This window comes from Trichomycterus rosablanca, chromosome 16 (genome assembly GCF_030014385.1).
Source record: "Trichomycterus rosablanca isolate fTriRos1 chromosome 16, fTriRos1.hap1, whole genome shotgun sequence".
In the NCBI taxonomy this organism is placed as follows: domain Eukaryota; kingdom Metazoa; phylum Chordata; class Actinopteri; order Siluriformes; family Trichomycteridae; genus Trichomycterus; species Trichomycterus rosablanca.
The window spans coordinates 8951741-8965632 of NC_086003.1; the positions used below are offsets into that span (position 1 = coordinate 8951741).

Here is a 13892-nt window from a genome sequence, read left to right on the forward strand (position 1 = left end):
TTTGGGTGGTGTTTATGTAAAACATTACAGCTGAAGCACATTAAGAGTCGTTATTGAGTCCCAGGGGTTTAATCATGTTGTAACCCTACTTTAGATCACACAAGCTAGCAGTAGGTTTTAAGATCAGCAATATTACGTAGGGGCTGAATAACTGTGACACTCGAAAATGCTACATTATTGATTTTCATTGTTTATTTGCTGATTTCTGATTGCAACTGTATATATTTGCTGGTGATTAATGATTAATGATTAATGACTACTACAAAGCAAACTTACATATTCATCAGTGTTGGGGTCCTGGTTTTGTGGCTGCTCCTGAGCGGGAACCTCACAATCTGGGCTATAATGTTGACAGTAGTCATATGCAGCACGGTGGTCTGCTATAATCATCAGCTGTTGAATATCGCCCTGAAAAAAAATACCAAAAAGAAATTAGACCAAACATAAAAGCACAAAACCCTAAAACAACCACTTATATTCTACTTATATACTAAAACTGTCCTTTCTTAAAGACAATGCTGCTTGTTAGGCTACAATTTCAGGGTAATGCAATTAAAAAGAGATGTACTGGAATGCAAAATAGTGACCGTAGCTAATGTTTTGCTGTTCTGTCTACTAATCTACTAATAATCACAGAAGAAACAGACATTCTGTAGCTGAAAAGAACTGGGTCTTTCCTACAGACAGTAAGGACAGTGAGATTAAGAGTAGTTACAGTGATAATGAGTGGACCCTAGAATCAAGTTTAAGGGGTGGTTAGGAAGTGAAGAGTCAATCAAAGAGTGTGTGAGGCTGTTAGATAAGGAAAAGGAAATACATATGATCTCATGCAATGCTGCCTTTTTACTGTACCACTATTAAATAGCTCATTAAAACAGAACAAGTATTTTTTAAAGAGAAAATTGCTCCAGTTGTAAGTGATTACATTGGAACATGGCCAATCACTGAGGCTGAGAGATGGAACAGGAAGCAAAAGCTGACTAAAGTCCCCTATCCTGCTGTGATCAAAGAGTATAATAAGGCTATGAGGTCTGCTTGACTGAGTGTTAGCACTGTGCCGGATAAAAATCAGGTCCGAAAAGTGGTACCACTGGCTGGCGATTCTTATTTTCATAATCTTTGTAGTAGCATTATATTATCCCCTCCCACCCACCCAACTAACATTCATGCCAGAGAGGGTTAGTAATATGATGGCACATATGAGGTAACTTCAAGCATGTTCTCCTATTTTCTCCCAATTTAGTGTAGTCAATTTGTCTTCCGCTGCTGGGGGATCCCTGATTGCAGTCGAGGTGGGTATATTGCTGCTCACGCCTCCTGCAACCTGCGCGCAGCCCTTTGCGGAACCCTTTTTCACCTATGCACTCTGCACAGGCGCCTCTCCATCTGCCACTTAGGGTCTTTACACAGTGTTTGAAGACCCCACCCTTATAGTCTGGTCATCCCGCCCTAGCAGAACCATGTCTGCTGCAGGCACTGCCAATTATGTCCGCTAGATGCCGCCAAGCCGACCGGTGGCAATGCTGATTTTCGAACCGAGGAGTTCAGAATCTCGGCGCTGGTGTGCTAGTGGAATATCCCGCTGCGCCAACTGGGCACAACTTCAAGCTCCTCTTGATTTCTTTTTATTATGCTTGAGTACTAATCAGCTTAACTAAAGTCAGTTCATCTAACCCAGTAACGTGCGGATTTTGTAATCTCATTCATAGAAGTAAGTTGGGTAATTTGTTCTAGGAAAATTGTTCTAGGACTTGACCTGGTAAATTTCCACACCAATCTTCCCAGGATTTTGACTTTGGGGTGCATTTAAGTGCGTTTGAACTGAACCCATTTCAGTAAATTGCAGAGTCTTTTCAGATATGCTAATTCCAGGAGCAATGACCAACTGGTCAGAGCCACTGGATGCAAATAAAAACTCCATTACTACAGTTCTGTATCTTGTACAGTAACAATAAAATTTAGTTACTTTCATTCCAATCCAATAAGTAAAAAGCACTTAAAATAAAACCAAACAAACAGGAGAGTGATTTCCTAGAGCATTCCATTAAGCTCTCATGGAAAAATGTCTTAAGAAATAAACAAATCTATTTAACATCTGTTGAGATGGTGAGACAAGACCGGATACACACCACACACACACACACACACACACACACACACAATCGGGTCAGGGTCTGGCAGAAGAGGTGACTCAGACTACGAACTCCAACAGGGATCAATCAGAGTAGAGTGAAACAAGCTGCTTATCTAACACAGACACACACTCATGTACACACTGTACTTTACAATTTAAGCATTTAGCAAGCACTTTTATTTTAACCATATACATTCCAAGTAATAAGAATCCAACAGCAGTAACCTGTCCGCTATGGAGATTGAACCAGCAACCTACCAATGACAAGCCCAGTACTTGAGCTACCACATATTTAAATACAGCATAATTATAAAAATCCAAAAATGCTTCTTTACAAACATATATAATGTGATAATAAACTGTGTAGCTTTAACTCTCTTACTGAACACACCCACGGTGTAATTCTAGCCTCTCTCAGAGCAGCTGACTGGAGTTCAGTCCCATACTCAACTGTGTGAATGTTTATTGCTTAAACTAACAGTTTACTAAAATCTAATCAGACACACTAGCATGGTGATATTTGGACATGCTCCCAAACCGAGACTGCTCAAATCAGACAGTAAGTTTTAGCTCTGTTTAGAAGACAAGTAAAGGCAGTGCAGCTTTAAATTTGGGCATGAACAGGCACGCACACACACACATACATCCACGCATATATCATCTAATGAGGAACATTTATAAGGGTCACTGAGAGGAGAGAGCGAGAGAGAGGGGGGAGAGAGAGAGAAAAGGAACAGAAGGCTCTCTAGGCTTAGTGGAGATCTAGGTCTGATTAAGATGTCAGTAACCTTTAAGGATGATACAGACCTACGCAAACAGTTTATTTTGCACTAATTAAAAAGCAACTTTGAAGAAGAATTAAAGCAGCCTTATGTCTGACTGTTCCAAAATAAAGTAAATAGTCATTTAAACAGTCAGTTACACCGTTAAAGATATAAACTTATGGACACCACAGTCCACAAGTCATTGCAATACAAACAATGTAAATCCACATGTGCAAAGTACCCAAAACAAAACAGTATTTTTGAATAATTTACTAAAATCTGTATAATTATGTATTTTGGTTGGGAAGATTTACATTTAAATATACACTGATCAGCCATAACATTAAAACCACCTCCTTGTTACTACACTCACTGTCCATTTTATCAGCTCCACTTACCATGTAGAAGCACTTTGTAGTTATACAATTACTGACTGTAGTCCATCTGTTTTTCTGCATGCTTTGTTAGCCCCCTTTTATGCTGTTCTTCAATGGTCAGGACTGTCCCAGGACCACTACAGAACAGGTATTATTTGGGTGGTGGATCATTCTCAGCACTGCAGTGACACTGACATGGTGGTGGGGTGTTAGTCTGTGTTGTGCTGGTATGAGTGAATCAGACACAGCAGCGCTGCTGGAGTTTTTAAATACCGTGTCCACTCACTGTCCACTCTATTAGACACTCCTACACAGTTGGTCCACCTTGTAGATGTAAAGTCAGAGACAATTGCTCATCTATTGCTGCTGTCTGAGTTGGTCATCTTCTAGACCTTCACCAGTGGTCACAGAACGCTGCCCACAGGGCGCTGTTGGCTGGATATTTTTGGTTGGTGGACTATTCTCAGTCCAGCAGTGACAGTGATGTGTTTAAAAACTCCATCAGCATTGCTGTGTCTTATCCACTCATACCAGCACAACACACACTAACACACCACCACCATGTTAGTGTCACTGCAGTGCTGAGAATCATCCACCACCCAAATATTACCTACTCTGTGGTGGTCCTGTGGGGGTCCTGTCAGTAATTGTAGAACTATAAAGTGCTCCTATATGGTAAGTGGAGCTGATAAAATGGACAGTGAGTGCAGAAACAAGGAGGTGGTTTTAATGTTATTACTGATCATTGTAAGAGACAAACCTGATTAATAACAATTACACTTTTTTTTTATTTGGGTAAGTAAGTATCTATCATTGACAGTGTTGTGTAAACTACGATTTGCAGTTTATAATCCTAATGGGAAGACTGTTATACTTATTTAAATAAAACGTACCCACTTCCCTCTGAATATTAATTTTCCCAGCGTGGACATCCTTGATGTATGTGATGTAAAATGTTAGATTGTTGTTTTATATCAGTGTAGATTTTAGTCCTTACAGTATATCTGACTAACTTTCCTTTAGGTATAGACTTACTTAAAAAAATGCAAGACAGAATCAGCATCAGAGTTCTACTGGTTTGCTGTTGTAACTGAGTGGTTTAGTTTGGGTTAAATGCTTTTTCCAGTGTTTTTGACCAAAGCTGCACATAATAAACCAGCAACAGTTTAGCATTTTATGACAAAAACAGTTACACCAGTAATCAGTTAATGCTCTGTTGTGTTCAACACACATACATACAAAGAAACACAAAACAACAACCCCATACACAGGTTAACTTCTTGTGTTTTACAAGATTTGTGTTGATCCTTACATACACATGGACTGAAATGGACTGAAAAAAATACAGAACAAGAATAAGCTAGAGAAATTGCTGATTTGACTGCCAGCATGTTGGAAATAGTAACTTATTGGCCAAATCTACAGTACCTCCCTTCTTCCAGCAACAGCAATGAAAGCAGCAGCTGTGTACAGATGCGAGTTGCCAAGTCATCACACAAAATTCAGCCTTAAACTCTCTGGAAGCCCACAGGCCTACAGAGATTCAAGCTTTCCCAATACTCTTGATCCAACTTATAAGCAAATTTTCAAGGTTTGTGAGTGTAAACAGAAGATTGCAAGGCAGCAGGACTCTAGGACTGGCGTTGAGAAAGACTGCAAAACCTTAACTCCACCTTGAAATGTAGTTTGACTATAAACTGCAGTTTTCTTGTAGCCACAAGGGGGCGGAGAGAAAATAAACATGAACCAAATAAGGCAATTTTCCCTATGCAAAAAGCCATCATCAGTATTAATCATAATGGCAACCATGACCATTATGGGTACCATCTAACGAGCTGATAATACTTGTATTTGCCTGCTTCTTTTTAAATACTTGTTTTTTTTAAGTACCACTAAGCCTACATAATTGCTTTACGGTTAACTCCTCTTAAGTACAGGTACTGTGTGTGTGTGTGTGTGCGCAGTAGAGGACTAGAGGACTGTGGACCTGGGTTTAAACCTTGTATTCAGTCACTGACTGTGAAAAGTATGGTATGTTCTCTTCTATCTGTGCCTGCTAAGTAAAAACACAGATTCTAAAATCTCAAACACACACACACACACACACACACACACACACACACACACTCAACACAAGACACAGGTAGTCATAGTTAAGTCTAAGCCACTGTTAACATCTGGACATTGTCAAAAATAAAAAAAAATAAAAAAGCCACACTGTGCCTTCCTATAGCAGTAGCACCCCCCTCTTACCCCAACCCACACTCACAGTGTCTGGAGAACCATTCGCCAAAAGCAACATGAACGTCCACTACTCTCCTCACTTTTCTTTCTGTCTCTCGCGCTATGTCTCCCACAACAGTATTGTGGGTCTTTAGGGATTAGCCTTATTTCCTGTCTGCAGAGTTAATCGGTCAGAGTTGCATTGTGGGAATGATTAACATTGCATTTTTGTCAAGAGCGACCCTCTCCAAAGCTGGGACGTTTGGGTAATCGCAAACCCAAACATCTGTCCGGCATTATTTTCATTTACTTTTTCTTCCGCATGCACGAAAAATACCCTGTCACTATCTTTCCATCTATTCATCAATCTCATGTTATTTCTCAGCCACCTTTAAACATGGCAGACTTGTGGTCTGAAAAGCTTTTTTTATCTACCTAGTCCTAATGTGCATTTAGCTTTGTGCACAGAAATGTCTAGAAGCAAAACCACACATTCTAGTGCTCATAAAAAGGTTTTGGCACTTTTGCCTATAATGACATAGTCAGGGCTAATGGAAAAAGTTAACTGTCCAACCACACAGGAGAAAAAAGCTAAAAAACTGAAGCTGGAGCTTACCAAATGATACTAAACCTGGGGTTTTTATCACACAGATGCTTGTGTTCAAATCTGTACAATCTGAAATTGTAACTAAACAGGCAGCTGTAAAATACGAATGTACATACCTATTCATTTTGTTTATCATTTAGCCAAGTGACTAATATGTTGAGTTTTTTAAAGGAATTTATTTTTGCCAGGTTACTGCAATGCAATTGGTCACAAAAATACAAAGACTTGTGAATATCCTTCACTTCTCAGCCTTTTGGCTAAGATCAAGTGTAGTATCTGTTCTTATTGGTTTAGGCCTGGGAGTCGGAAGAGGAGCTTGCTCCATCCGCTCCACGCATCGACCAGGTATTGCATTGACTCCTGGCACCGTGCACCCTCATTTAGGGACAGTGGTAGCCTAGTGGGTAGGGCTTTGGGCTATCAAAGTTGAAAAGTTGTGAGTTTGAATCCAGGCTCTGCCTGTTCCAGGGGCGCCTATCTATTTATATTCAATGGTTTTTTTACATTTGTTATTTTATATTGTATTGATCAGCACATTATGTACATACTACATAATGTGAGCTAGGTGTTGTTTGTGTTTATAAATTGACTGTAGATTAGCCGTATGCTTAAGACAATGAGTATAATGAGCAACATCTAGAAGTATAGGATCAAAATAAGCACAAACTGGGGATTAACATTAATTATAATACCTGCTGATATTCTAAATAGAATATAGCCAAAAAGCCAAACCATGGTTTAGTTAATACAATTTAGTATAATTTTTTTCTATTTTTATTAATGCATTTTCTCCCTTTTCTTGCAATTTTATTTATTTATTTATTCTATTTTATTTATGCATTTTCTCCCAATTTAGTGTAGTCAATTTGTCTTCCACTGCTGAGGGATCCCTTATTTATTGCTGCTCACGCCTCCTCTGACACGTCTGACACATGCTTCCTCCGACGCGTGCAAAGTCCACAGACCACTTCTTATTTGCTCATACTTTGCTGGATTTGCATGTGAGGCCAGTCTCTTGCATGGAGAGTCACACTCATCTCCACATTCCTCCACATATGTACAGGTGCTTTGGGCTACTAATCAGGGTCAAAAACCCCAGCCTCTGTTTTATCTTTTTTTTAGTCTGGTCTTTGCCCACTCAGCAGACTAGTGGCCAATTTTGTCTGCTGAGATTGGAACTCTGACAATTTAGGAGAATACTTGCAAAAGGTTGAGAGTTCGAATCCCAGCTCTACCATGCAGGCACTGTTGGGCCCTTAAACAAGTACAATGGCTGATGGAGAAATCAGCTACATAAATGTGCTATTATATTGTGCTAGTATATTTTTTTCCACTGATGTCAAAAACCATCTGTAGTAATCACAGCTCCCACAACCACTATAACTCATCCAACCTTGCCTGTACCCAAAACCTAATCTCTTTCTCTCTCTCTTACACACACACACACACACACACACAGGATGATAAATGTGAGTGGTATGGAAAAACTGGGATGATGTCATGAAACAAGATGCAGTTCAAAGCCTGAACATGTCACACTGACCAGAACTTTCCATGCGGAATACCTCTACAGCATTTCCTTTTCTCCCCCTTTAACTTTCCTACACCCTCTGTCTCCCTGTCTCGTTCACCTCCTTTTTCTCTCTTTTTCTACAGTCTGTAGGTTACTGATTGTAACCAGTCGGAGATGCATAGCTGTAGTTTCCACTGGAGGAGCTGGAAATAAGTACTCTCCCTATAGTTTAGCAACCTTAAGCCTTGGGCTCGATGGGTAGCACTGTTGCCTCACAAGAAGGTCTTGGGTTCGATTCCCAGGTGGAGAGGTCTGGGTCCTTTCTCTATTGAGTTTGCATGTTCCCCCAATGTCTGTGTGGGTTTCCTTTGGGTGCTCCAGTTTCCTCCCACAGTCTAGGTTAGGTAAACTGGAGCTACTAAAATTGCCCTAGGTGTGAATGTGTTGGTGTGTTTGGCCTGTGATGGACTGGGGACCTGTCCAGGGTGTTTCCTGGCTTTAATTAAGCCGCATAAATAATTAGAGCTATAAACTGAGTGTGCAGTAGACATAATAATATGTCACAATTCCCATTGTGTGGGGAAACAGGAGCACCTGGAAACCCACACAGATATAAAGACAATATGCAAACTCACATAAAAAGGACCCGGAAAGCTCCACCTACAAATCAAACCCAGGACCTTCTTGCTGTGAGACAACAGTGCTACCCAGAGAGCCATCGTATCAAAGCTAAACTTTTTTGTAATATCTTTGGAAATCTTCATGCCAAAATCACCAAGCCTTTTATTTATATCGCACTAAAGTGCTCTTAAAAAGGCAAATTAAAAAACGTACTAACAAGAATTAAGACATGAACCTACAGACATCAAGTGTGATAAAAAATGCACATACATCCCCAAAGCTATGAGTTGCCAACCACGTAAGTTCACAAACACGCACACCAACTGAAATCAATCTGACAACTGTCAGATAGGCATAGATTAACGGGTGAAGCCAAGCTGAATGTGTGAAGTACATTCCCACAACTATGAGCCAAACGCACAGGGCATTAACCCACACACACAAACACACACACACACACATCAAACGTGCATGTTACAAGTAAAGCCTTTGCCTTGAGCATTTGGAACTTGTAAAGCATCAAAGACAGTTTGTATGTGCCTAAAGAAATGGGTACGTTACCACTTTAGTACATCAACTTAAATGATTTTTTAAATACATCGTAATTGCAGAAGCATTTCTACTTCTTTTCTTCTTTTAAAGCTTTACTCATTTAAAAATTACATGCTGTTGTCTAAGTACATGATAAATGGGTACATCTACACCAAGTGCATTTAAATGCACACAATAATCACTCAATTTCTTAACCGCTTATCCAATCAGGGTTGCGGGGGAGGGGGGTGTTGACGGAGGTGGTGCTGGAGCCTATCCCAGCTTTCAATGGGCGCAAGGCACACAGTAACACCCTGGACAGGGCGCCAGTCCATCGCAGGGCAGACATACCACACACACACACACACACATTCACCTATAGGGCAATTTCATGTCTCCAATTAACCTGACTGCATATTTTTGGACTGTGGAAGGAAACCTGAGCTCCCGGAGGAAACCCACGCAGACAGGGGGAGAACATGCAAACTCTGCACAGAAAGGACCCGGACCGCTCCGCCTCGGGATCGAACCCAGGACCTTCTTGCTGTGAGGCGACAGTGCTACCCACCGAGTCACCGTGCCGCCCACATAATAATCAGACGTCATTCAATCAGATTACATAAATAAAGTATTTTACTTATCAAGTAGTGCAGATATAAAAATGTTAATTATTATGCATACATATCCATACACGAGGGTTCTTCAAAAAGTTTCCGCACTTTTAAAACTCATAACTTTTTTTTTTTTTTTACCCCTTTTTCTCCCCTTTTAGCGCATCCAATTGTTCAATTAGCATCGTGCTTCCTCTCTGTCTATGCCGAACCCTGCCCTGACGGAGGTGATTGAAGCTAACCCATATCCCCTCCGAAACACGAGCAGCAGCCAGATGCATCTTTGCCACCCACACATTGACGAGTTTGGCGCCACCCAGCGTTGCATGCGGAGAGACACACCCTAAGGGCACCCTCTCCCATCTCTGTGTAAGCGCCTCTAATCAGCCGGCAGAGAACGCAATCGCATTCTGACAGAGAGAGACCCACATCCGGTTCTTTGTCCCACCCCCCATATGAGCAACCGGCCAATCGTTGCTCATATAGCCACTCAGCTTCGAACCGGTAAAGCAAGGCTGGATTCGATACCACGTTCTCAGAATCCAGCCCTGGTTGCAGCGCGTCTCTTTTTACCGCTGCGCCGCCTGAGCGGCAAAACTCATAACTTTTTTTACAGTCACCCTCTGATCCATTTTTTCTAGGGTCGTACCAACTTTTTAATGCAATCAGCAAAAAATGTTTTAGGTTGAGCACGTAGCCATTGATGCACCGCTGCTTCATCAGGGAGTTCCGGTTTCCTCCCACAGTCCAAAAATCGCCCTATAGGTGAATGGGTGTATGTATGTGTGTCTGCCCTGCGAAGGACTGGCGCCCCGTCCAGGGTGTTACTGTGTGCCTTGCGCACATTGAAAAGCTGGGATAGGCTCCAGCATTCCCACGTGACCCTAATTGGATAAGCGGTTAAGAAAGTGAATAAGTGAGTACTTAGTATAAAGTGTGCCACAAAAACTAGGGTCCTGAGGACCTGGGTTTAAACCTTACTTTTGGTAAATGTCTGCAGGGGGTATTAAAGGTTCTTCCAATGCCTGTATGGTTTTTTTTTTTTTTTTGGATTCTCTGGTTTCTTTTCTTCTCACAAAATGTTATTGTGTTTTGCCCTGTGATGGAATTGTGTTGTGTGCAACATGTGTTTCAGATGCCAAATCACCAGAATGAACAGGTTAGGTATAATAAGTGATGACTCCACACACCTCAAACACTTCCTCATCCAAGATGCGTGTGCCAAACACCACAATGCCTTTGGTGTCAATTATTGGTTTCGGGCTTCTCGCCAGAGTGCGTGTTGTCTGCTTCTTACAGTCCAGGATCATCGTAACACTCTGCTTATGAACGCTAATTGCCACGCGGTGCCACCTACACAAACACAAAACAAATAATGCTTAAGTTATATAAAATAAATTTTTGGGAGTAACAAAGCGTAGTCTCTGTGTGTGTGTGTGTGTGTGTGTGTAGTCTGTGCACCTGTACAGGTGTGTGTCTCAAAGAGTAGATCAACACATAATTTCATAGCAGCAATGTGGTTCAGAGCTAATGCTGTAGATAGACAACCTGTAATGAACCCCCAAATGTGTGTGTGTGTGTGGTTAATGTTTGATACTTGTATATTAGTTTGTGTATGTGTGTTTTCATCTGTATGTCTGCAAAGTGTGTGTACAATGTGAATTACTGAGCATAACGTGTGTATTGTGGATTCAGACAGTACTCACTCTGAGACATTCACAGACTTGTACCAAACCCCCTTTAGTGTTGTTTTGGCTGTATGCTTTGGGCCATTGTCATGTGAAAAGGGAAACAGTTTCCCCTGTATAAATTTGCATACACTGGAGTAGGGTTTTTTTAAGAATGACACTGTATTTTGCTGCATTCATGTTCCTCAAGTCTCATGATGACGTTGCCATCATCATGTTGCACCATGGATGGTATTAGCCAGGGGTTCCCAATGTCTGTTTGTTAATACTGTTTCCATGTTGACATGCCAACTAGAAAACTCCAAGTGGGCTGTAATGTGCCTTTTACTCAACAATGGCTTGCCACTGCCATAAAGCCCTGATTTATGGAGTGCTAAAGAGACGGTTGTCCACCCAACAGGAGCTCTTTCCGAGTGACTGTTGGGTTGTTTCTCCCTGGTCAATCCCTAGCTTGTCTGGATGCCCAATTCACTTAGACAACCAACTCTAGGAGGGTTCAAGGTTGAAGCTTTTTCCAACCATACTATACAACATTTATATCCTTTCCTTGATCAATTTCTTGTCACAATTGTCTTGTCTTGTGATCCACAGATGATTCTTTGAACTTCATGGCTTGGCTTTTGTTCTGACAATGCTGTGTATATTTTGGGCCTTTACATACTCAGCTGTCTGATTTGACATCAAAGAGTCAGAATACTTGTGTGAACGAAAGTCAAGGGGTCTGAATAATATCTGAATCCACAGTATGTGTACCAATAATGTCTAATGGTCAGCAAATCCGTCAATATTTATTACTGGAGACTGTCCAATGGCTGTAATATGAGGCAGTAGGCCCCAAAATTATGGGTTATACAAAGTATGTATAACAAAAATTTTATATGCTATATGGCCAAAAGTAAATGGACACCTGACAATGAGTCTGTTGGACGTCCCATTCTAATACCATGGGCATTAATATACAGCCCCTATTTCTCTGGAAAGGCTTTCCACAAAATTTTGCATTGTAATAATCTGTGCCTTAAAAGAGCATTAATGAGGTCAGACAATAATCCCACTGGTGTTGGTTAAGGTCAGGGCTCTGTGCTGGTCACTGCAGATTCTTCACATCAATCTTGGCTAAGATTCTGTATTTTGTGCATGTGTGTGTGCAAATTGGGCGGCATGGTGGCTCGGTGGGTAGCACTGTCGCCTCACAGCAAGAATGCCCTGGGTTCGATCCCCAGCCGGGGCAGGCCAGTTCCTTTCTGTGCGGAGTTTGTATGTTCTCCCCGTGTCTGCGTGGGTTTCCTCCGAGAGCTCCGGTTTTCTCCCACAGTCCAAAAACATCAGGTTAATAGGTGAATGGGTGTGTGTGTGTGTGTGTTTCTGCCCTGCGATGGACTGGCGCCCCGTCCACGGTGTTACTGTGTGCCTTGCACCCATTGAAAAGCTGGGATAGGCTCCAGCACCCCCCCGTGACCCTAATTGGATAAGCGGTTAAGTGAGTAAGTGTGCGAATTATAAACATATTTTCTAATATATTGTGTCTAAAAGTAAATATACTCATATGTCTGCATGTGTATATACATAGTACATATATATTCATTTTTTGTTATATATCAAGGCAAGATTTACATCTATATTTGCATGCATCAACGAATGTCTTACTTTCCGTCCGCCAGGTTTACACCTCTGAAGAGCGGGTAGTCCTCGGGCCCTGGCTTGCCAAGGTGGTCCTCATACAGGAAGACAGGAGAGCGGCCCACCTCAATACCCAGCTGCTGCATGCCCTGCTCATTATAGATAGACAGCAGGAAGGCTTGACTACCTTTCTTTGCTCGCACGGTCGCTACGATGGAGAAATCAGCTGGAAAAACAGATGCTGCAAACAGAAAAAGAGAGTAATGGAGAGAAAAAGTGAGGCAAGGTCTTGAGAAATAGAGGTCTGCCAGTCATTTGAGTAAGAACATACAAATGCTTCATTGTTAAGTCTGCCACTGCATCGTCAACTATGATCTCCTTAATAAACTCATCAGACTAATAATGAATCTCAACTTGAAATAGTGTGTTTTGTGAATCATTTTATTGAACCATACTAGGGCGGAGGGGACTCAATGGTAAATGTACTGGACTATTGTTTGGAAGGTCAAGAATTCAGTCCCCATCACTGCCAAAGTTGTAACTGTTGGACTGTCAACCCTAAGTTGCTTGAATTGTATCATGTTTTAATTGTAATTGAAAGACTTCTTTGGTTTTCATTGACCAACTTAATTGTAGTTTGTATTTATGAACAAATATTTGGGACAGAGGAATGGTCACCACTGTGTTACATCACTGTCTATATTAATTATGCTTCTTATTATTATTCTCAGAAAAAGATGTTGCCTTGATAGCAGCAGATACCTCTCCAAAATCCCAATATATGTCTCTGCATTAATGGTATCTAGAAACATATGCAAGTCATCTATGCTGTGGGCACGTACGCACACCCATATCGTGGTGTATGTTTGATTTCCTTTTTGTTATTGGCACAAAGAACAACCCACATCAAGCCAAACCTTTTTATTTATTTATTTATTTATTTTTTTAACACGTTTCCACTGTCTTTGTGTCTATCTGAGATGAGCTTAGGCCCAGAGAACTCTACATTCAGTATAGAATCGATGTATGGCCTCTGTGTGTAACTGAGTTTAAATTTGCATTTCCTGATGCAGCGGTAGACTGTGTTAAGTGACAACAGTTTTCCTAAAGCTCATATGGCTATATTTATTAAATTATTATGACAAACACTGGTTTGTCAGCTGACTGTTCACTCACAAGGTGTCAATATCAGGCCTTTGGTGG

The 13892-nt window shown here is 41.2% G+C and overlaps 1 protein-coding gene and 1 pseudogene across 2 annotated transcripts in view; one reads left to right on the forward strand and one right to left on the reverse strand.

Moving 5' to 3' along the window:
- The window catches only part of col5a1 (procollagen, type V, alpha 1), a 117841-nt gene that overhangs the window by 64100 nt on the left and 39849 nt on the right, over window positions 1-13892 (reverse strand). For both annotated transcript variants that reach the window (XM_063012224.1, XM_063012223.1), the window contains exons 3-5: window positions 12717-12930; window positions 10572-10734; window positions 277-408 (exon numbers count right to left, since the gene is read on the reverse strand). In XM_063012224.1, coding sequence (XP_062868294.1) covers window positions 277-408; window positions 10572-10734; window positions 12717-12930 — 509 coding nt within the window. The remainder of the gene's footprint in view (window positions 1-276; window positions 409-10571; window positions 10735-12716; window positions 12931-13892) is intronic.
- Window positions 6343-6484, forward strand: LOC134330990 (U2 spliceosomal RNA; annotated as a pseudogene).